Here is a 26,135-nt window from a genome sequence, read left to right as displayed (position 1 = left end):
TCAAAATGGAAGAAAGGCTGGATTGTTGCTATTACAATCTTTCTACCTTGAGTGAAGAAAGAGCCTTGAAACTTCATGGAAAAGAAATTTAAAGTAACCACCCTATATATGCCCATCGCTATGAAGCAAACTTTTTTCTGTAGGGAATTAAAGCTTTCCCAGAAAGGCCTGCTATCGTCCTCTTGCTTTCCAAATCCAAAAAAGGAAAACTTACTCACTGTTAACGGTGAATGGTTTAAGCAGCTGTTCATCAGAAGTAGTCACAGAGCAAAAGTTTGAACATGAACTCTGATAAGCTGGACTAATGTATATGCATGCATATGTTTTGGACACCTGCTCTAAACCAGCTGTTGAGAGCACTTGGGAAACATACTGAAATGGATGGAAAACAATGGAGCAAAGCCAGGTTTGTGGAGTCAGGTCCACAAACATTCACAATGAGAGCAACTGCTAAAATATGTTAAAGAGCACATAGACAAAGTTTTATGCCGATATATGTGAATAGAAAATAATGGATAACTGGAATCTTTTTAGAATTTATTTCATGTTATCTAATGGCAAATGGTAAAGCGACAAATTCAACTGCAATGAAATGGAGTAAAAGAAAGAACTTAAAAACTGAGTAAAGAACATAATGTGAATATATACACACACACATATTTTGATATAATATATTTATATATTATTGATTAATTGATTGATTGACTGGTTGAAAGAGGAGATGAAGACAGCACCTGAAAATAAGACTATTGATATGGCCACAAAATAAATTTTACAAATGCTATTTAGGCTGTTTAAATATTAGAGCATAAGCAGGAAGGCATAGCATGATATTCTGTGGCTCTTGGCAAGATTTTATCACCGCTGGCAAACTGGAAATGTACAAAATAGTTTTAAGAGCCATATTCAAATCCCTTTTCAATTATGTAGACAGTGGCAATGTTGCATCCACTGCTGACATTTTAAAAACGTCATCTTAAAACTGACCTTGGGAATATACATGAAATATAGAAGAGATAAATTTCCAAACTGCAATTTTCTCTCTGAATCAGACCTTACTAAAACTAACAACACCTGATTCAAGCAGGTTTAAAAACAAGCATCAATGTACTCTTTGTTCTAAGGCATCTATAACTGAAAACACAGATTGAGAAATATAAGGAACAGCAAGAAGAAAAACATAATTCATTGGGACAAACACATTAAGTGAAATACTCACTGCTCCTTCTTCTATAAAGACTTCTGAACTCATGAATTATGAGCTATGAGGCACGATCATTTAGAATGAATCACACATAATATATTATACTTAATCAAGATAATATTTTCAGTCTACCCTCAGGGTAAGTATTAACACAAAGATTCTCTTTGCGATAATCTTCAGTTGTCATAAAATTAGTTACAGAGCAATGACCCTGTCAAACTGTATAAACTTACAAAGCTGACACTGATCCATTCAAACATAAAAATTTAATTACAAATGAAAACATAAATATAAGATCAACATCATACATAAGAAAAGGGATAAGTACTTTCTGCATGATAATGAGTGAAGGTTTCCATGTTTACGCAGCGATGAGTCAGGAAAATTTGAATTTACTACATTTGCCCTATTTGTCTTAAGGAGTATAGAAAATTGTTTAACGTTACATTATACATGAAATTATCAATGGTTTGCTAGAGCTAGCTCATCTCCAGCTCATGAGAGCCAATTGTTAAATTTTAAGGAATCTTGCAAGCTCTTTGTTAAACCATTGAAACCAGCTGTAGTGGGAATATTTACACCATGGGAATTGACAAATATTACAGATCAGGCCTCCCCACCCCATGCCCTAGAGCCAGTTTACTAGCACACCACTAATCCATATACAAATAAGTACACAGTACAATTAATTCTCACAAAGTAAATGTACCCATATAGGTAATACTGAGATCATAAAAAAGAACATTACCCAGAAATCTACTTTATATCATCTCTGAATCAAAACTCCCTCTAGAGGGCTAAAAACTTTCCAGAAACAAATACAGCAAAGGAGAAATTTTAGCAAGGAAAAAAGGAAGGCTTTTTTTTTTTTTTTAAGATGCCACATACATGTAAAATCATACAGTATTTGCCTTTGTCTTTATTTCACTTAGTATAATGTCTTCAAGGTCCATCCACGTTGTCACAAATGGTACGAGTTCCTCATTTTTTATGACTGAATAATACCCCACTGTGTATACATACCACATCTTATTTATCTTTTCATCTGTTGACAGGTTGTTTCCATGTCTTGGCTACTATAAATAATGCTGCAATGATCATGGGGGTACAGGTATCTCTTCAAGTTAGTGTTTTCATTACCTTTGGATATACTCCCAGAAGTGGAACTGCTGGATCATATGGTAGTTCTGTTTCTAATTTTTTGAGGATCTTCCATAATGTTTTCCATAGTGGCTGCACCAATTTACAATCCCACCAACCAGTGCACAAGGATTCCCTTTTCTCTACATCCATGTCAGCATTATCTCTTATCTTTTTAATTGTGGCCACTCTAACAAGTGTGAGGTGATATGTCATTTCTCTGATGACTAGTGATATTGAGCATCTTTTTATGTTCCTGGCCTTTCAGATATCTTCTTTGGAGAAATGTCTATTCAGACTTAGGACCATTATTTTATTCAGTTATTTGGGGGGTTTCGCTATTGAGTAGTACGAGCACCCTCTATTCGGGGATATTGACCCCTTATCAGATACACAGTTTGCAAATATTTTTTTCCCATTCTGTAGGTTGTCTTTTCATTTTGTTGATGGTTTCCTTTGCTGTGAAGAAACTTTTTAGCTTGATGTAGTCCCACTTGTTTATTTTTTATTTTGTTGCTTGTACTTTAGGTGTCATATCCAAAACATCATTACCAAGACCTATGTCAAGAAGCTTTGTTTCTGTACTTTCTTGTAGTAGTTTCATGGTATCAGGTCCTACATTTAAGTCTTTAATCTATGTTGACTTAAGTTTTGTAAGTGGTGTAGGATATGGGTCCAATTTCATTCTTTCATACATGTATATCCAATTATCCCGGTACGATTTATTGAAGAGACTGCCTTTTCTCCATTGAGTATTCTTGGCTCCCTTGTCAAATATTAGTTGACCATATATGTTTGGGTTTATTTCTGGGCTCTCGATTCTGTTCCATTGGTCTATTTGTTGGTTTTTTTCCTACCAGTACCATACTGTTTTGATGACTATAACTTTATAGTACAGCTTGAAATCAGAAAGCGTGATGTGACATCTCCCATTTTTTGTTTCTCAGGATTTCTTTGGCTATTCAAGGTTGTTTGTGGTTCCATATAAATTTTAGAAATGTTTTTTCCTACTTCTGTAAAATACATAATTGGAATCTTGATATGGATTGCACTGACTCTATAGATGGCTTTCAGTCATATTAACATTTTAACAATATTAATTCTTCCAATCCATGAACATGAGGTACCTCTCCATTTATTTGTGTTTTCTTCAATTTCTTTCATCAATGTCCTGTAGTTTTCAGCATAGAGATCTCCTAAAATGTATTCTTTTTCATCTCCTTAAATTTATTCCTAAGTACCTTACTGTGTTTGATGCTATTGTAAATTGAATCAATTTATTCCTTTTTCAGAAACTTTGCTGTTAGCGTATAGAAATGCTAATGATTTTTGTTATGTTGATTTTGTATCTTGCAACTTTACTGAATTCATTAATCATATCTATCAGTTTTTTTGGTTGAGTCTTTAAAATTTTCTATATATAAAATCATGCCATCTGCAAATAAAGACAATTTTACATCTTCCTTTGCAATTCTGATAGCTTTTTTCTTTTTCTTACATGATTGCTCTAGCTAGGACTTCCAGTATTATGTTGAATAGAAGTGGTGAGAGCGGACACTCTTGTCTTGTTCTCGATCTTAGAGGAAAAGCTTTTGTACTTCCACCACTGAGTATATTAGCTGTGGGCTTGTCACATATGGCCTTTATTATGTTGAGATATGTTCCTTCTGGGCCTAACTTGTTAAGACTTTTTATCATGAATGGATGCTGAATTGGAAGAAGGCAATTTCAAGTGAAAGATATAATCTGGAAAATCATTTGTAAGTATCTGAGAAGGTGGGCTGGCAGAAAAAGACATGATGTACATTTATTTGAAGGTAGCAGGAGCAATGGGGGAAGGAAAATATGAAACTGTATGTGTTGTGCAGCTATATAAAGAGTTATGAGGCACATGCCTCTGTACTAGACTTTATGAAATAGAAATGGTTTAACATATTGTCATTTTCTTAGTATTAATTTATGATGTTTATATTATGACCAGTATGAAGTACACAAAAAGTTCAAATAAATACTACAAAGTGATAGCCAGCACTTGATTACTGTTGAAATTCCCAGGATTTTTTTACCCTCTAATTTACACCAGTATTTGTCTGTGAAAAAACAAAGTTAAAAGCCTTTCATAATCATCCCATGCCCTTGATGAAAGCCAGACTGCAGCTGCAAAGAGGACAGCATTGACAGCAATCATATGCCATAGAGCACTAGGATTAGGCTTCGGCTTCTGGTAGGAATTGATATATATTAAACAAAATCTGGCTTTTTTTTTTTTTTGTCCCAGTGATCAGTTGTATCAAGTGTTTTTCCATTTTTTAATTATCATCTGAAAGTTGATTCTTAAACCAGCTTCAGTTCCCGAAACTGACAACAGCTAGACTTGCACAAAGAAGGGCTGCCTCTTTATAATTTTTTTTATATATTTAAGAGTTTAAAAACAAAAATTAGGGCTTCCCTGGTGGCGCAGTGGTTGAGAGTCCGCCTGCCGATGCAGGGGACACGGGTTCGTGCCCCGGTCCGGGAAGATCCCACATGCCGTGGAGCGGCTGGGACCGTGAGTCATGGCCGCTGAGCCTGCACGTCCGGAGCCTGCGCTCCGCAGCGGGAGAGGCCACGGCAGTGAGAGGCCCGCGTACCGCAAAAAAAAAAAAAAAAAATTACACTTTATAGATAGATGAATGTCTCTAACCATTGACCTCTGTCTCACAGTCAGACAAAGAAGTGCTCTAATGAGAATAACTGCCCAAAATTAATGTTCAAAATAGGACTGCCACTGCAATTATACAGTTTGACTAACCAACCTTTATTGTTTTCCTCTTCATATGGATATTCATTCATCCATTTGTTTCCAGAGTCACATTGATCCTGCAAGAAAAGCACACACAAAAAAACCAAATAATTAGAACCAATAAGGGGTTAATATCCAAAATATATAAACAGCTCATACAACTCAACATCAAAAAATAACCCAATTAAAAAATGGGCAGAAGATCTGAATAGACATTTTTCCTAAGAGGACATGCAGATGGCCAACAGGCACATGAAAAGATGCTCAACATCGCTAATCACCAGGGAAATGCAAATCAAAACCACAATGAAATATCACCTCACATCTGTCAGAATGACTATCACCAAAAAGAACACAAATAACAAATGTTGGCAAGGATGTGGAGAAAAGGGAACCCTCATACACTGTTGGTGGGAATGTAAATTGGTGCAGCCACTGCAGAAAACAGCATGGAGGTTCCCCAAAGAACTAAAAATAGAACTACCATATGACCCAGTAATTCCACTCCTGGATATATATCTGAAAAAAAAAGAAAAACACTAATTCAAAAAGATACGCTAACCCCAATGTTCATAGCAGTATTATTTACAATTGCTAAGATATGGAAGCAACCTAAGTGTCCAACAACAGATGAATGGATAAAGAAGATGTGCTATACATACACAATGGAATACTACTCAGCCATAAAGAATGGAATTTTTTCATTTGTAACAACATGGATGGACTTGGAGGCTATTATGCTAAGTGAAATAAATCAGACAGAGAAAGACTGTATGATATCACTTACATGTGGAATCTAAATAATACAACAACCTAGTGAAGATAACAAAAAAGAAGCAGACTTGCAGATAAAGAGAACAAACTAGTGGTTAACAGTGGGGAGAGGGAAGTAGGGAGAGGCAACGTAGGAGTAGGGGAGTAAGAGGTACAAACTATTATGTATACAATAAGCTACAAGGATATGTTGTAGAACGCAGGGAAAATAGCCAATATGTTATAACTATAAATGGATTGTAACCTTTAAAAATTGTGAATCACTATATCCTACACCTGTAACTTATATAATATCGTACATCAACTATACTTCAATTTTAAAAAATGAGAAAAAAGTTCCACATGTTGGTAACATTCTTCCACTGGAGGAGAGAAAAAGAAAACCTTAATTCTGCAATTTTTGAAGCTCTTGATTAGTGGAGTGACACAATAAAAGTAATCGCTGATGAACAGTTTTGGTTTTTGCTTCCTCTTTAGCAGCCATGTAAAGGGCAAAATGGAGAAATGAAGAAACAGAGGCAGAAACTCCAGCTATGACACTATGACAGATCCTGGGCACAAGATATGAAAATCTGTATACAGATAAGGGAAGGAGGGGAGAAAAAGAAAGGCATGCAACAGGGAGAGAAGGCTGGGGAGAAAATGGCAGAAACTGCTTTAGAAGTAAATTTAATGTAAGAAAGAGAAGTCACAAATGTTCCGGCTGGAGCAGTTGGCTCTATTATTCTTAGCAACTAAGAGATTGTTAAAGGAATGCTGTTCTCCCTCTTTATAGCTGATACAAATGTGCAGAACGACTAACATGAATACTTTTGGGTGGCTCCATGTTATCCAATACCCAAGTAACTTTTTAAAAACTGATCTAAGATATGTCACTCAAAAATTAAACAAATACCGAGTAAATATTTATGTGATTTCTGAAAGCTTCCAAATCCCCAACACCATTTGGATCTCACCAAATAGAATTAAATATTGCTGTATTGGAGAGTTCTGATTACAATACACCATTTGCCCCATTTGGATAGATCTTAAAAGTCCTCCTATTTATTCTCTCTCAGTATTATGTAACTTGCTTCAGAATTTCCATTTCATGAGGCAAATTTTCTTTGGCATTCAGTTAAGCCAGCTTATTAGGCACAGTTGACTTTTTTTTTTCATTTGGAATTGCACTCAAGAGGGGACACGCCTTGGAGTTCTTAGCAGCACCCATTCTGTGCCAATGTCTACACAGGCAGTATCCAGCCAGGTCTCCTTTGTGTGTGTTTCCATACATTTGAACAGAAAAAACAGTTCACTCACTCATAAAGCCTTAAATGAAATGTACCAGAATGTACAGGTTCCATGGGCTTGGCCTATAAGATGAAGTGGTCTTTCATTTTATTCCAGTTTTAACCCCATCAATTGATCAGTCAGTCAATGACTCTCCCTCCCTCCCTCCCTCCCTCCTTCCATCTCTCCCTCTATGTCTATATTGATATAGATATGTCTCTTATGACTCAAAACACATCCCCTAAAATATAGTACAGCTTTCACCACTACTAGAAATGCCACTAAGAAGCAATGGAACATAAATACAATATTTTAATATGACAGTGGTGAAATATTCTCTTGAAATTCAGAGGATAATTCTTCTATTTTACATTATGAAACCATAATAGGGTACCCCTTGAAAGAACTAAAAAGTCATCTAAAACACCATGTTCTTATCAAAATACATCTTGTCCTTTCTTTTCTTCAAAATATATCTCAATCCATCAGTTCCCACTTCTCAGCAGAATGTACCAGGTACTTCGAAACTGGTTTCAATCTTACATTCTGGTTCTATAATTTTTTTCACACTTTAATAAACCATGAGAATTTTTACATGACACTCAACTTATTAATGCTTCTCCCTAAATTCATAATACTCCATTGTAGGGATACAGTATTATTTACTCCCTCATTTTTGTCTACTAGTTTATTATTTTTTACTATTACTGATAACACACATCCTTCTACGTAAATCTTGGACACAAGGACCTCTGCTAGCCTGGAGGATGCCTTTGGACAACTAGAAAGGATGCCCTCTCTGGGAAGACACAGACAGACTCTAATCAGGAGGTGGGGCCTGGCCAGGGAAGCCTAGTGTAGATTTCCACGACTCACCCCTCAGCCAAGCATCCACATCCTACACCACTGTACTTAGCTGCCCTGTCTGCACCTTTAGTTACCTTAACTGCCTTAGAATATAGTTATATAAGTATAATTACTGGATCATAATAATATGAACTTTTTTCACTCTTTCAAAATATATTACCCAAATTGCTTTTTATACAGACTACACCAATTTATATTCCCACCAGAAGAAGCTTTTTATACAGACTACACCAATTTATATTCCCACCAGAAGAAGCTGTACCTGCTAACCTAGTTCTATTACCATCTATGGTCCAATACACAGCCCACTGCCCAGCAAACTTTAGGAGATAAAATAAAGGTTTGTCAAATGAATAAGAGAAGCTAATGATAAAAACAAAAGAAAAATAAACTCCCCTTTATATCAATTGTGTGGATATTTCTTAACCAAGTAACTAGGGCCTTAATTATATAATTTGTATTTTTTTGATGCAATTAAGCTACAGACCACAATAAACATTAAATTTTGTGAATTATACATAACACAACATCACACATTTTTACAGCATTTGGAGATTTACCAAGTATCCTAATGATAGTATTTGTTCTGAAAGTAGTTCTGTGAGTTGAGCACATGAGCATTTTAAGATCCATTTGACAAAAAAAAAAAAAAGATCCATTTGTCAGTGACGATCAGAGGTTAATTTCCTATGCAACGAGTCAGATAATGGTGGGGTCCTTTTAAACCCCCTGAGTTAGTCCCAAATGTTAGTGGACGGCTCTTTGTATATATCTCTGTAACTACCTATAATTTAAATGTACACCTCAGTATGTTTTAAACCTGGGGACAGCTTGGTACAATGCTAACTTCTGTTTTCCATTCAATTGAAGCTGTTCAAAGCACTCAAGGTCATCTTTTGCTCTGTAGCACCCACCCCACAGAAAAAGAAGACACAGTTTAGGATTGAGAAGACCTGTCCCTAGTTTCACCTCTGTCATCTACTGGCTCTGTGACCTTAAAAACCTCAATCAACCTCTCTGAGGCCCAACTTCCGTCTCCACAGAAGCAAGGATAATACCTGTTTTACCTACCCGATATACCCTAACTGAAGTAATGTCTATACAACAATCTGCACTAACATATACGTAAGCACACGTAAGAATTATCTCTCTTTAATCAGTGAACAGATATTAAACAGGAAAACAACAGAATTTCCCCAAATTAAGACCACAAGATAGAATAGATGAAGCTCCAATTTTATTCATGCTAAGGGACCTTTGGGTTGTTCCCCAAATTCCCATCAAAACCAAACCACGATATAAAATAGGAAATTGGCACATTTCCAATAACAGTTATTATATCATCAATTTCCTAATTAAAAGATTATTTAACTCTGCCAAATAGGTTTGTGAAATTATCCAGTAAATCTTCCCTAAGTACCGAAGTTCTAAAGGGCACTGTCCTCATCAAAAAACTCATCACACGTGTTTTGGTCCTCACTTTCCTGGCTCCAAAAATGATTCTCAATTGTCAGGTGAAGAAAAGCAAAGGGTTAGTTAGTAGTCACTTATTCCAAAATGAAAAACATGAGAAATAACAAAAGGCATAAAGTATTGTATTTTAGAAAGAATTTTAGATTTACTTTTAAACAAAAATATTGCTGCCTGGAACCACTGGTAAATACTGGTTTGTTTTTCTTTTAGTGGATAGTCTGGAGAAATTCTACTTACACCTGTTTCTCTCTTCAGTAGCTATAAGCAATAGAGAATAATTGTCCAAATTCTTCACTTTCTAACTCTTGTTTTCTTCCCTAAAATTTCCAGTTGGTCAGCCAGCTTCCATAAAAATTCAAAGAGAGTATCCTGGATAACAGAAATGACCTTGGCCAGAATGAAAGTGGATGCTATCCTCCTTAATGAATAGGGAGTTACTTCAGAATAACTACCTCGGAGTACAGGCATTACATTACCCTCTAGTAACAGGCTCTTCATCACATCTTAAATGATCTATTATGTTCTCAATCTTTAAAGGCTAGTGTTTAACACATTCAAAATACTTCAGGACCCGTAAGTACACTTGTTGCTGGTTCCTCTGATAATCCCTTTATGTATCTTTAAGCAGAGACACAGAAACACATTATAAAAGTGTTTACAGACACCTGACTAGTCAGGGTATACCACTCTGCCCACAGGTAATTTAGTTTGCTCTGTTTCAAATAATTGAATCCTGATGCCCGTATGGCAATCCCATTTGGAATTCCGTCTTCTGGATTCAACTTTACAAATCACTACTTCATTAGTTGTGATCTTGTGTTTTCAAGTGCTGATTTAAAAAAAAAAAAAAAAGCCAAGTAATAAACGTGTAATATACCTATTCAATTCAGTTACCACAACTTTTAAAGCTGATTAGGGAACTCACTGGCAGGCCTGTGCATTTCAGTCTGAGATATTATATAACAGGATCCATGTTGGCCTTACTCTGTACCAAGGTTTCTGATATATAAGTTGCCTTTTTTTATTGAAAGTTATCTCTGTTTCATCTGTCGTGGTGAGTTATCTTGGGAACTGAAAATGTTTGAAGGTTAATCTAAATATTTCAGGAGATAAATGCAAATCTAAGCGCTACATTTTCATAACTATTTTGACTTAAAATGAAAAGAGACACTAAAGACACAAAGCAGTAAGCTTGTTGCTAGGTGACAGGTGACACCTACAGTATCTCTTCTGAACCTGTACAGCATGAGACATCTTACTGCTGAGAAAAGACACACGGATTTCCATGGCACACACATCATTCTCTGTAGAGAAGCAAACTAATGTTCAGGTATTTTTAAATATAGGCCACAGGTAGTCAGGAAATTACATCTGTATGAATATGTGATTTTAGATATGCCTCTCACAATAAATAGAAAAGGATAGCTCTTTATTTTCCATTTTGAGTAGATGCGGCTCTATAATCTAAATAACATCTACATATGAAATACATATAATTTTCATGACTCGTGAATAAAGATTAAAGAGTGATAATTTTTCTTTGTATCCCACTTCGGAATTTTCACACTTTTAATAGAGATCACTTCAACTAGGGTAGGCAGAATCCATAGAGAAAGCATATCCTGATAAAAAGGAACCCAATTTGTATTAAATTTATTAATACAAGAACATCATAGCAAAGATCTGATGAATGCAAAAAGAAAAGCACAAAAAGCCTCAATGTAGATTATTTCCTGGACATATTTTATAATTACACACCTACTTTGTAGCATTACCTCCCTTCCTTGAGACAAAAACCCAGGCACCAAGTTCCACCCCCTCCTTTACTCATCAGGCAATCCAAATGATGATATGGAAACGCCAAGGACGGTTTTATGCCCAGAATTGGGACCTCACATGAATGAATGGTATGTTCCACTCCCATTAGAAAGGTGGTACTGATGGTCACGAAAAAGATCCAGGCATGAACGCCAGACAGAATGAACACCAGCTTTAACATCTGGGGTCATATAACTTGGGGCAGGTTGCTTCACCTTATGTACTCCCTTTCCTGAATTTATTCAACTGGTAACATAAAACCTTCTGGGGTGCACTGAAAAGGAGAATGTAGACAATGTAGCTACCACACTACCTGGCACATACTAGTTACTCAGCAAATGTCAGTCCCGCCCCTACTCGCTACATTTATCATCAAGTGTCCAATCTCCTATTTCCACTTAAACTTTCCTGAGAACTAGGAACCAGCAATGACCTACTCTGGCCCAAGTTCCACTTCCTCGATACCACCTTCAACCATGAGAGTGTGTCTCTTACAGGAAGATCCTGGGAATACAAAGACGACAGGATCTCCACTCTAGGGTGTCACAGTACAGTGTCTATAATGCACCCATTAAGAGAGTTCAATGATGTAACAGCTAACAGAAATAGGAGAAAGGGAATTCAAGGTCATTAATAACCCATATCCCATAATAATCCCCTTGGAATTCTGTTAGTTACATACAAATCATTTGAAAATTCTCCATTTACAAAATGGTTCTTCCCCATTTCCAGCTCTACGTTTCTCTGAAATTATGTTTCCACCCAGGAATTCTTCACTATTAAGAAAAACAGACAATACAGAAAGAGCAAACTTTAAGAACTAAGGTCCCATGTGGAGTAACGTATGCTTTGCACAATCATTTAAGAACAGAGTTCTCGGGCTTTCCTGGTGGCGCAGTGGTTGAGAGTCCGCCTGCCGACGCAGGGGACACGGGTTCGTGCCCCGGTCCGGGAGGATCCCACATGCCGCGGAGCGGCTGGGCCCGTGAGCCATGGCCGCTGAGCCTGCTCGTCCGGAGCCCGTGCTCCGCAACGGGAGAGGCCACAACAGTGAGAGGCCCGCATATCGCAAAAAAAAAAAAAAAAAACGAACAGAGTTCTCTGAATAAACAGCCCATTCTCTGAGGGAGGAGGCGGAGCCAAAGCACACTGACGTGGAAATTACTCTCTCAATCTGTTTGCAGCTTCCGTTACACCCCATCATTCTTCGCAGACGGAGAACAAATAAACCCTTAAAAGAAAGCAACCATAGCAAATGAATTAAGCCTTTCTTTTACACATATTGTGCTCAATATAATGGTTTGAAAAGTAATGTATGCTATGCTCGTCTTCCAGTGTAATTGCCATTTTACTGGGACTGCGTAGTCAAAAATCTGATTTGTATTGCAAAGGACTGACAAGATGATTAAATCTTGTCTTCGTATGTCTAATTTATGTGATTTAGATTGCAACACAAATATGAGCATGTGCAATTTGTACTTGCATGGAAAGCTACTGCATGTAACACTACGTTCTGACAAAAGTAACTTGGCCACACACTAGTCTGCACCGCCACGTGGGGGACCATAACATCCTTCCCCAACCCTCTCTGTCAGGATGTGTCTTAAACCATCATGCCAAAGATGTTAAAAATCTTCGGGGTTTTTAAGAGGCTGGTAGGAGAAAAGGAGTCACGGGGTACCCAGCTACTTATTAATCTCCAGTTCACTTCCCAGCACTTTCAATAAATATAATGTGGTTGTGTTAAATATAACGTGGTTGTGTGATTTATATATAGAAAAGCAAACTTCAAGTTTTGAAAACAAATGAAAATAAAATCATGGTAAACACACATTTGGTACCACTTACAAATGCATAATTCACACAGTCTAAGAACTTCTTCACTACTTTACTTCAATGGGTGTTATCTGGACATAATTGGGTGTATATATTATTGGGTAATTAAAATTTTATACACTAAAGAGCTATGACATAGTCAGGAAAAATAAATGCCTCGGGCTTCCCTGGTGGCGCAGTGGTTGAGAACCCGCCCGCCAATGCAGGGGACATGGGTTCGAGCCCTGGTCCGGGAAGATCGCACATGCCGCGGAGCAACTAAGCCCCTGCACCACAACTACCGAGCCTGTGCTCTAGAGCCCGCGAGCCACAACTACTGAGCCCACAAGCCACAACTACTGAAGCCCGCGAACTTAGAGCCCACGCTCCGCAACAAGAGAAGCCACCGCAATGAGAAGCCCGCACACCACAAGACAGAGCAGCCCCCACTCGCCGCAACTAGAGAAAGCCCACGCGCAGCAACAAAGACCCAATGCAGCCAAAAATAAATAAATAAATTTATTTAAAATATAAATAAATAAGTGCCTCATTCAGTATACATATTTGGCTTTCCTATTAATTATTGCTTTCTATGTTTAGCTTGCCAATGCTAAGCAAGATAAATCCCACTCAAAGGCATAGCAAACTGTTTGCGTACGGAGTAAATTTATTTTCTAGTCCATCACAACAATAGTTGATTAAAATATGTTGCTCTTATCCAGTTTTGAATTAATTCACGTGAAATAAAACAATATTTATTAAATCGTGGGGAAAACATTCCATCAAACTGTAAAACCTGAGTAGAAAAACAAACGGCACACAATTACAGTTGACATTTAAATGAAATTTGCAATCTCGAAATATTTAACAAGAATTAGAAAACATCAGACCTGAGGTATTTTAAAGATACTTTTATGTTCAATCTCTTCACGTAACTGGGCGCAAAGAAGTTTTAACACAGGCAGATTTTAAGATATAATTTGAAGATGGATCAATGAAGTAAGTAGATTTGTTTCAGTGACATTTTGACATAATGATACAGAAACAAGAGGGTTTATTTGATATTTTTAACGAAAATCTTGCCTTACTGAACGATAGTTTTGACCAGCTGAACTCATTAATCCAGTGTGCATATTCAGACATCATAATCATTGCCCCACGTAGTTCATAATCTGATCCATAAGAGATAGCTGGCTGTCATGGCAAGTACATAATCAATAAGTATTTCTCAATGATGAGCAAATTAGTAGACTGTCAAATGTATTACATAACCCTATGCTTCTCTCATAATTAATTAATACCAAAATATCAAACTAACTATTTTGCTGAGAATGACAAATGATATATTAGGTTGATTCTTGTTCAGAAGGATCAAAAAGACCACTTGGAAATCTGAAAAATACTGAAACTGGACCTCAACTCAAGTACAATCCAAGCAGTTTATTGATGAAGGCCCACTGACATTTACTACATGGTACATATATTCTGTTATTAATTCATCTGTGAATCACCCATATGCCAGAAATTGAGAGCATTACAAATTATATGCCACAATGCCTAATTTAAAGAAACTCATAGACAACAAAGGTGAGACAAATATGTAAAATAATTATAACAGTAATAGATACCATCTATTGAATGTTTACCATACGTTTAACATGAACTAGGTGTTATTATATATATTAGCTAATAAATGCATGTACAAGGCGTAGCTATTCTAATGACCCTGAATTAATACCCACACTTTAAAATGAAAGTAACTGTAATTAAAGTCCATATTCTCTAACTTATATCAAGTTGAAGAACTAATAACATCATATGAGGTCTGGTGAAAAGAATAAAGTACAGCAGGAAGTTGAGGGAACCCACAGCAAGGTGAAACAAAGCTGAGTCGTGAAAAGTGAGGAAGAAAAGATATTTCAGGGAAAGGGGATGTACTAGGAATGAGTACGTTTAAATCTGAGTCTGAGAACACTCACACATATATGTACAGACACATATAATTTACACACACATATATGACCGAGCGTCCTAAGAATCAGCATACCTACACCAGCCAGCCCATGTCACCCAACGAGGGGCTCTAATATAGAAATCTGTAATGTGGAGAGAAGGTCCATTTCAAATAAATGATCAAAACAATTGTGAAAGCATAACTTCTAGTGTCTTAGGTGCACATCTGTCTTACAGTATAAAGGGATTTATATTATATATGCTAAACCAAGAACATTAAAATATGATTTAAAGAAGCTAATTCTATGGAAAAAATGACTTTAAAAGTGCTTTCTCATGAACTGTGCTATGTTCCATGATTGAAGGTATTTCTGACATTTCTGACTCTCATGGATCAAATATTTCAAAATATTTATTAATCAAATACAAAGCAATGAAAATATGTCCATAGATAGTAAGTATACTATCTTCGACATGCTTCAACCTTCAGGTTCATAAAATGCTTTATGACATACAGGCCTACACTAGCTATCCTTTTTAAAGGTGTTTTATTTGGTTGAGGGACTTTAAAGTTTCCTCACCACATCTGGGTTCTCATTCTGTACTCCTCTCCAGCATATGCATCTTCTCTCCTACCTTAAAAATATCCCCAATATGCATGGGCAAGTATTTTTACATTTTAATTTAAATATAATATCAAAAAACATCTGATTTTAAAAGGACAGTCTTGGGCACCCCTGGTGGCACAGTGGTTGAGAGTAGTCCGCCTGCCGATGCAGGGGACACGGGTTCGTGCTCCAGTCTGGGAAGATCCCACATGCCGCGGAGCGGCTGGGCCCGTGAGCCATGGCCGCTGAGCCTGCGCGTCCGGAGCCTGGGCTCCGCAACGGGAGAGGCCACAACAGTGAGAGGCCCGCGTACCGCAAAACAAAAAAGGGCAGTCTTTTAAATTCTTTAACTTTATTCCCAAAAGGATGTCTAAATACACCCCATATATCATATATTTTAAGATTAACAAAAAGCTGGAGGTGGCATGCTGTTATTTGGGAAACTACTGGGCCTGCTAAAAAAAACACTGGTAAAACCAGGTGTTGAGGTTTGACACATACCTCACCTCCGCAGAAAGCCATGGTCTGGAGAATGAAAATAACTGCATTTCAGTTCGTGAGAACCAAGTATTGATAGATGACAACTTGCTAGTAATCAAGAAGAGGGCTATGAAGTATACACGTGAATCTGCTGTTCAACTTGAATTTGAAAAGAGCATTCAACTAGCATCTAAGTGAACACAAGTGTCACACAAGAGCAAGCCATACACTATTTGCTTTATGGATGCCAGCCTTTGTCCAAAACATATTCATTTCCTTCATAATACAGGTTGCTGGTTGCTAATTTACATAATGAACATTTATTTCAGTTTTGCTCACAAGCTTCAAACTTCAACATGCTTCCACCTTCAGGTTCACAAAACGCTTTGACACATAGGCCTGCCCTAGCTATCCTTTTTAAAGGTGTTTTATTTGTTTGAGGGGCTTTAAAGTTCCCTCACCACATCTGGGCTCTCATTCTGTACTCCTCTCCGGCATATGCTTCTTCTCTCCTACCTTCAAAATATTCAGATAATCTCTGTCTCAATGCTAACAGTCAGCCAGCTCTACTACTAGATGTAACTTCAGGTAACTACAGAACAATTTCTATCCTTCCTCAGACATGTGATCACAACTCATTAACTCTAAGTTGATCCACCTGCCCCGGACCATGAACTGGTCTCTTTGATGACAGATGTATATTTAGCATTATAGATAACCTGCACCTGGAAAGAAAATTCCCCTCCCCCGTTTCAATGAGGTCTCTGATTCTTTTCTCCAGTCTCTCTACTACCATTGGATGTCTTTTAAATAGTCTACCTCCCTACAAAGGGGTATCTTCCAAAACTCTCCTTAATTTTACAACGGGCTTTGATCTCTTAGGAAGTTCACCCACCAGAGATTTGACTATTACCTCTCAAATGAACATCTCTAAGCCTAAACTCTTGCTAAAATCTTGCTCTACCTTTTTTCCCACATAGATATTATAGAATTGTGTCCAGTGTATGCATGAGTCACTCCAAAGCTAGCTATCACCCATGGACCAATCAGTTATCAAGTGGAGGCTACACGAGCTACTCTTGATTACAGAAGGGCAAGCAACTTGAAACACATCTAATGCTCCAACTCTCTTGAACAACCCTTTCTACCCAGCATCAGTTTTTAATGCAAGCAAACTGTATGATACATTTTGTTTGGAGTTTCTATGGTTCTTAGCAATATGCTGAATTCCTGTAGCTGACCACTAAACATTATTTGGTGAGATTCGTGTCCCATTAGATAGAGTAAACAATACTACAGTATATGGCAATACTACCATTATCAACTGTGTGCTAGTGATTAGCTAACCGATCTGGGCCTCAGCTCCCTTATCTATGAAATTAAGGGGCTGAAACGTCTTCAAGTTTCCTTTCACTTATAAAGTTGTGGAATCTACAAATCCTCTATTTTAAAAATGCACAAAAAATGAGAAAGAAAAGAATCATACGAAGTCACCAAAAATAATTTATGGAATGCAATTTACTGAGTTCCTACTGTAAAAGAAGGTATTTATATTAGAACACAGGAATTATTTGCAGAGTCCAATTCTCTGAAATTCTTTTAAAGTGGAATAAACAGCTGTTGTTGAAAAAAAAATGCACAAGCCTGCAAGGCATATGCTATGAACTGGAATACATTAATATTGGTTAACAGAGTTTGAGTTCTATCTCTGAATTGATGAACTCAGTGAAATTTATCAAAACTTCTCCTTCCCAGTGGCTCCTAACCTGGCAGAATATAATGGATGACTAATAGGTCAGTGGTAACTTAGCACACCACAGCTCTTTACTATGTGGTACTCTGAAGAGAAATGCTTAGGAGGTAAAGAGGGGACCATGAAGTGAAATATTTTCACTCTTTCCAAAGCTGAGCCTGTGGACACACCAGTAGCTGAATGATCCTCTGGAGGTGGTCTTGAACAATTCCAAAGGTGAAGAGGGAGAACTCCTTTTCTAAGCACAGTTCCGTGAAGCAATGCATTACAGTAGTGTTCATCTGTGACTGTAAGTAATTTCTTTCCCTAGGGTTTTACGATGGCCACTTGGAAGGCTCAGAAACATCTGCGACATTGTTTTGTGTAAATTAAAGGAATATATTATTTCCAACAGTATCTCAGCAGCAAAAATGTACTCTATATACCAGGTACGCGCCAGGCAGCGTCGCAGGTACTTCACACACGTTATCTTAGGGAGTCCTCACCATGAAGGAGGGATATTAACCTCCACTTTACCAGTGAAGAAAGCTTCATGGCTACTGAACTGCACAGTGGGGATCTGAACACTCTTCGGTCTGATTCCAAAGTCCATACTCTTTTCCTCACACCACAGTGCCCCTCACTAGAAGCTCCTGAGGTGTGAGCTTGATGAAAGCGCTATGCCAGGACAAATTTATCCAGGTACAGATGTGGCCAGCTTTCAGGCACTGCAACACTCACTTTGTGGATCCGGGCAGCCACTGAAGACACTGCTGTTCCCATTCTCAATTATGATCAGGAGCCACTGATGGCCCCAGTGTTGCTATTGCTACACTTGGGCAGCATTTCTCCATGTATGTTCTGTGGACGGAATGGGGTCTATATTAAACAAAGGACATCAGAGCTCCTTTTGCCAATGCATTTTTAATGTAGCTTTCCTCAGAGATATTATGCAAGAACACTCCCCCATATAGCCAGAAGTCCCAGGAGCCTCAGAAGTTTCTGGCAAGTTAATCCTCCCATTTTTACAAGACCATGAACAGTAACTGCAGAGTTCTTCAGAGCTGGATGACATCTAACATCCTAGAGTGCTGAATTCGAAACTCAGCTTTTCTATTTCCAAGTTAAACGGCCATGGCCCGATCACAATCTCTCTAGAATTCAGGTTTTCAACATCCACAAGAATGGCTAAAATAATGCCTACCTTGCAGCATGTTTGTTACGTCTAGAGAATCTAAGAAGTGCAATTTGCAGAAGGCTCTCGATAAAAAGAGTAGTTATTATTAAATTATTATTTTTCATAATTATAAGTACTACTTTGGTTTTAAAACACAGAACTAAGCAACACTACTAAGCCACAGAACCTGCTGGAGTCAGAAAGAGATCAGAAAACAAGCCACATGAACTTCTCTGGGTATCCTGTATTATTAAATGATTCTAATTTAAGAAAAGAGAAAGAGTTACTGAAGACAGCCAGGTTTCCAGAAAACAGGCATGCGTATGCCATACTCTTCTTCTACAGGGAACAAGGCAACAGGAGATGGGTTTCCAATTTTTCATAGTAATAGGACCCAAATAAACTAAAACCCATAGAAGTGAAGATCATTCTGAAAATCCATCATCCAGAACTCCTGTTTATGGAGATTATTTGGCTCCATCTTCTAAAACTTAACTTAATATTATATCTACTGCAGCCTTAGACGCTGATTTTCAGTAACTTCTACACCCTCTCTTTTACTGCCTCTCTAATGTCGTCCATCTTATCCCTGTAATTATTCGGAAATCCACACCTTGATCTCTGTCCTATGAACGTTAATCACTCATTCACGGGATCAACAAGTACTGCTTCTCCTTCCTCCTCTTTCCAACTAAATCCCTCGTCGAGTTAAAAATAAAGGAGGGCCCTAGGTTTTAGAAAGCACTGATTTCAGAATTTTGTTTTTTGTTTTTGCGGTACGCGGGCCTCTCACTGTTGTGGCGTCTCCCGTTGCGGAGCACAGGCTCCAGACGCGCAGGCTCAGCGGTCATGGCTCACGGGCCCAGCCGCTCCGCGGCATGTGGGATCTTCCCGGACCGGGGCACGAACCCGCGTCCCCTGCATCGGCAGGCGGACTCTCAACCACTGCGCCACCAGGGAAGCCCCTCAGAATTTTGTTTTTAATTACCAAGAAGACATACAACGGAACAGCACAAAATCTCTACTCACAGTACTAAGGAAACTAAACGCCACGCATTCCTAGTGGTTGCTCCAATCGCCACCAGTTGTAGCTGCTGAGCGTCTGAAACGTGACTGGTCCAAATCAAGCTGCTCTGCAAGTGTGAAATACACCTGAAGACCTTTTACCAAAAAGCATAATTTAAAATACTTCATTTATCATTTTATATTGATTATGTGCTGAAATGGCAACACTCTGGACATACTGGGTTAAATAAAATATATTATTAAAGTTAATTTCACCTATTTCTTTTTACGTTCTAACATGGCAATCAGGAACTCTACAATTACTGAAGCAGCTCGCATTATATTTCTATTAAACAGCACCGGTCAAAGGTCCTACATTTCAAAGCCTTGTACAACACACTGGGAATTTTCTTGGCCTCTAATTGTATTTTATAGAGACCATAATGACTTCTCTTCCACTGAATTCCCCAAAGATACGTTTTTTTGTTTAATCTAGCATTTAATGTATCTGGATGTGAATATATCCCAACATGTACTGTTAATTGAGCACTGTCTTCAGGTCCTTGGAAAGCTATAATTGTGAAGAATGTATTTGATGCTTGTTGGTACCTGATTTTTATCTCACCAGATTATCAATCTTCAGATCTTTGAAAACTCTGCAAAGTGATCTCAAAAGTGTCGTGTGTATCTTCCAAAAGCACAGTCATTCACACACAGCCATGCCTGAATTCAAGTGTCGAGGGCTTTCCTTAATCCTCATAGCCTATTAAAACTAAAAGATCCCCAGAGGACCAGAAATACAACCCAACATCCACCTTGTGTCCTGAAGCATAGCTGTATTTAAATTGATAAAATAAAATGTAACGTATTCTGCATCACATATCCACTCTGCTGCTGATGGGAAATACACTGGACAATATATACATCATTAAACTGAACACAGCCAAGCATATTATGTTACAGCATCATTTGGAAACTCAGGCCAAACAATCCTCCGAAATTTCTAAATGTCAAAACTACTGACAATAACATTTGCATTCATTCTGTGTCTCAATGTTGCTCTTTATGTTTCTCCTTAGGCATTCTTCTGAGTAAACAAATTTGATTAACAGAGTTTCTCATTTTCATAATGTGTAAAAGTGGTGAAAGAATTCATTGTACATTTAAGGAATTTTTCCCGCACTTTTATTGACAAGTAGCAATACCTAAAAAACAATCACATATTATAACTCATACCAACCCTCATTTTTTTCATGGAGTTACGTGTGAAGTCATGTTTTCAATCGTATGATTTCTACCAAATATCCCTGGTGGGTCAGTTCCCGCCAGATGCTAACTTTATGAATAAGTGTGATACCAGGCAACGTGAGCAGGGCTAGACTCAGAAGACACTGGTTCACTGGCAATAAAATCTTTGACTTGCGAGAGAGGATCTGCTTGACAACGAGCATATGCATTTATTTCTTCTAATTCTGCAGAGGGTCTTTAAGAGTTGACCATTCTCCACATGGTGGTATAAACACAGAGAGGCCCTCCTGTGTAAAAACTCCCGGAACCCACAACATCTTAGGGGTGGAGGTGCCAGGCCACACATGAAGTTACCAAAGGCTAACTCAGTGCTTCCCAACCCTTTTCAGGGCATCCTCAACTGTTTAAGGAAATCAGTATCTCAACACACCTGGAACCAACCCCCAGCACATCAGTTGGGCAGCTCTGGGCTAATTTACTGAAGGAGCTACCAATCTCCATGCTCCCAGGAGCCAAGAGGCTGAAACAGTGGAGCCACCCAAAAGAAGGCTGGAAGCGGGACAGAGAAGGGATGTCCTCTCTGCAGAGGGCCGCTGGTCCTCACCTGCTGACAGTGGTTCCCTCGTAGTTATATTCAAATGAAATGAAGCCTCTATACCCGTTTACGAGATCTCCTACTTTATAAACACAGTACTGTTGTACTGACTAAAAACAAACAAAACACCATCCACACATCAATCAGTTCATGATATGTACTGCACTGGCCTCACCTTCAGATTCGAAACATCTAGGAGGCCAAGGAAACTACAAATTATGGACACCCTAGATTTGTCTGGGCCTTTGCATCGGGGTGCCAGGAAGAACATAAATTCACATAATAAACATGGAATTTCTAACGGAAGCATCAATTTCACTTTTAGATTTTTTTTTTTGGAGAAACTGTATTAAAACAAACTGAGTATATTATGAGCACGGTTCAAAAATCACATGATTTAATGTAAAATAAGAGAGTCAATAAATTCACTGCTTGCAGCAAGCTACTTTCAACCACACACCTGGAATGATTTTCCCTTTCTGAGGAAAAGTTTGAAAAGTAAACTACTGGGCAACCCTCAGAGGGGACAAGAACCCCTTAAACAAGCTCTGAACAAAATAAGATTTTTCAAGGACTCTTCCATAGTTTGGAGTGTGTATCAGCTCTGGGCCACTTAGATTGCTAATTCAAATATAATTCATATTGTCAACTCGTTCTAGAAGGCTCCTGGAACACTGCATTTCAGCATCTCAGGTTTTCCAGCCCAGTGGAGAGAGGGTACCCCACAAACACAACTGATTTACCCATTGTACATTCATCAACAGTTTTCTTCGTGTGTTCTGCATTAGTTTACTGTAATGAATAAAACATTAAAATGGCTATTTGGAATATAAAACATTTAATAAAACAAATGAAAAATACAAAACAAATAAAAAATATTTGTAGTTCTTCCAAACGGTAAAGTTATGCTGGGCTGTAGTTTAGAGTACCTAAGGCTGTTATTTACGGAATAAAACTCATTATCGTTACTCAAATATTGAACAAGAATAGTTTGTATTCAAAGATAAAGTTGCCACAGGGGACTACTGATATAGGAAATAGGCTGCAGCAATAGGAGATGCATATTAAAATTTAAATACTGAAAAGGAAAAATGCATTTAACAGGTATATTTAATATTCCAAGAGCATCAACTAGAATTGTTAAAGTCATATTTGCTGACATTTCAATTATAACCTTCTATTTTCAGTGCCTTCGGCTCAATCCAAAAATTGTCTGCAGTCCCCAAACTAACGTACTTTACAAGGTCTCTGTTGGCAAATGATCTTTTTGTTAGCGTGCAGCACATTGAAACTTTCAAGAAAAAGACCAAAGGCAAATTTGAATATTTTCCCTCACAGGACCACAAAATTTTGAATTGAATATATTAACAGTAGGGATTTAAAACAATATTTTTCCAAGTGAAGCACATAGGTTAAGGGTTTGCCATGCTTCGTTTAATAATAAATGGCAGAGTCAGGAATCAAACCAAGGATTTCCACTCCAGAGTCTGTGCTCTCAGGTAGTGTAGTTTATTACCTGTTTATTATCATGTGGATAGAAATATTTTATACACAATAATTTATATACAGTATTAGTATAGTACATATAATATACATATAGTATTATATTATATACCTATAATTTTTTTAAAATACTAAAAAATGTTTATTCTTATAATCTACTCTGGTTATCATATACAGACCCGTATCTAACTTATTGTTACTGTAACCCTCCCATGCAATTACAATTGGTATGTGTAGTTCTTCGTGCAATTTCTGAAGTCCCCAACAGATTTATTTTCAGTGGGCATAGAAGCTTTCTAGGTTTACTGAAGTTATTTAAACTCTGGAGGACCCTGTTTTCTCAAATATAAAACAGGAATAACAGCTGTGCCTATGTCACAGAACGGCTATGGGAGTTCAGTGAAATAATGCAGGTACAGAGCTTAGCACAGTGCACAGCACAGGAAGCACCCAGGAGATATTAGATATTATCATTGTTGTGGTTAATAATTTTATCCACCCTTGTGTCCTTGCAACTTACACAGGGTTTGGCACATGAGAGGTGCTCAGCAAACAATAATTAAATAAATCGATGAATACTTTTTTCAACATCCCCCCTATCTACATGCAAACACATCCTTCCTCTCCACAGACACTGCCATTTTTTCAATATGATTTTGCTTCTTCCACCTAAAACACTATTCCCCATCTTCATTTTCATCTGGCTAACTCTTATTTTTCATCTAAATTTTGGTTCCCTTTCTTCTCTCATGGGAAGTCTTTTCTTAAAAACTCTGAGTCTATTATGTGCCCTGCTTATGCTTTCTCATTGGGCTTTCTCCTTGTCCCTAATTAGCAAAGCACTTAACCTTCAGTCTTCCTGATGTCTTTGACATGCCCCACTAGACTGCAAAGGCAGACACTACCTTTATACCATTGTAAAGGTATAGAACATAAGAGATGTTCAATAAACCTTGTGTTAAATGAATGAACACATACATATTTCTACTGGAATAACCTTTCCATGATCCTCACCCTCCCCAAGAAAAGTCACACTGGATTTAGGATATGGTTCAATTTTAGAAATGAACAAAAATGGAAAAGACAGATAAGCCAGTTTTTTTAATGGACCGGAAAAACAGGGACAAGTTTTTCCCCAAAGAAGGCCAAATGGCCATTAACATATGAAACGTATACACCATCATTAATTATTAAGAAAACGTATATTAAAGTCACCTCTAAGACATCAACACACATCCATCAGAATGACAAAAAGAGAGTGACAAAACACAGAGTAGTGAGATATGGGGCATCTGGAACTTTCATAAAGTCTAAATTGGTATAGTCACTAAGGAAAACTGTTTGGCAGTATCTACTAAAATGAAAATACATTCCTGAAGCCTCAGCAATTCCATTCCTACTACTATGCTATGCAGAAATATGTACATACACGTGCCAAAAGGCATTCACAAGAATATTCATAGCAATATATTCCTAACAGCTGAAACCTGGAAACAACCGAGATGTCCATCAACAGTAAAATGGATAAATAAGTCTGTGGAAGGTTTCTGATAAATTCCTATAACAGAATATTATATAGCAATGAAAAAAGAACAATAGGAATGAATCTAAAAACGTAATGTTGAGACAAATACTGTATGATGTCATTTATATGTGGAATCTGAAAAATACAACAAACTAGTGAAGACAGCCGAAAGGAAGCAGACTCGCAGATACCGAGAACAAACTAGTGGTTACCACTGGGGAGAAAGGAGGGTGGAGAGACAGGGGAGGGCTAGGGAGGGCTCGGGATTAAGAGGTATAAACTAGTATGTATAAAATAAATAAGCTACACGTACATACTGTACGGCATAGAGAATACAGCCAATATTTTATAATAACTATAAATGGAGTATAACCTTTAAAAATTGTGAATCACTATAATGCACACCTGTAACATATAATACTGTACAGCACTGTACTTCAATTAAAAACTTTTTTCTTCAAAACATAATGTTGCACAAAAGAATCCAGACTCAAAAGAGCATGTGTATTGTGCAGCATCAGGGACAGACAGTCGTCTACGGTGATGGAGGTGAGACAGCAGCCGACTGGTGCGTGAGCAGCTGCTGGTCATGTTTCATGACTTGATCTGAGTGGCAGTGGAGTGTGTTATGTTCACTTTGTGGGAGTTCACCCATTTGTACACCAGCGGTATGTGCACTTTTCTGCATGTGAACTGCACTCTGGTGAAAAGGTGAGCTAAAAATAAATGAATAAGTAAATGCACTCAACCTTAAAAATAAAAGTCAACAGAGATGATTCACACAACTCCAGGAAGTCTGAAATCCTCTAAGCCTGACCAGTCACTTGATTCTATTTGAGATCTCATCTTGGTCTTATTTCTAACTCTTCTCTTTATTGGGAAATTCTATTTTAACCTATTTGCTAAATATAGACTATGTATACACAGGTTTAACATTGCCATAAAAAGGGATGCAACAGGACTTCCCCGGTGGCACAGTGGTTGAGAGTCCGCCTGCCGATGCAGGGGACACGGGTTCATGGCCCGGTCCGGGAGGATCCCACATGCCTCGGAGCGGCTGGGCCCGTGAGCCATGGCCGCTGAGCCTGCGCGTCCGCAGCCTGTGCTCTGCAACGGGAGAGGCCACAACAGTGAGAGGCCCGCGTACCGCAAAAAAAAAAAAAAAGG

At 37.9% G+C, this 26,135-nt stretch overlaps 1 protein-coding gene across 2 annotated transcripts in view; it reads right to left on the bottom strand.

The window, feature by feature from the left end:
* KLF12 (KLF transcription factor 12) overlaps window positions 1-26,135 on the bottom strand; it is a 454,868-nt gene that overhangs the window by 306,434 nt on the left and 122,299 nt on the right. For both annotated transcript variants that reach the window (XM_027116076.1, XM_027116077.1), the window contains exon 2: window positions 5,140-5,203. In XM_027116076.1, coding sequence (XP_026971877.1) covers window positions 5,140-5,172 — 33 coding nt within the window. In that variant the 5' untranslated portion in view covers window positions 5,173-5,203. The remainder of the gene's footprint in view (window positions 1-5,139; window positions 5,204-26,135) is intronic.

Source organism: Aethalodelphis obliquidens, unplaced genomic scaffold (genome assembly GCF_003676395.1).
Source record: "Aethalodelphis obliquidens isolate GAN/ISIS:26980383/991018 unplaced genomic scaffold, ASM367639v1 scaffold15, whole genome shotgun sequence".
Classification (NCBI taxonomy): domain Eukaryota; kingdom Metazoa; phylum Chordata; class Mammalia; order Artiodactyla; family Delphinidae; genus Aethalodelphis; species Aethalodelphis obliquidens.
This window is presented reverse-complemented; position numbering and strand designations above follow the sequence as displayed.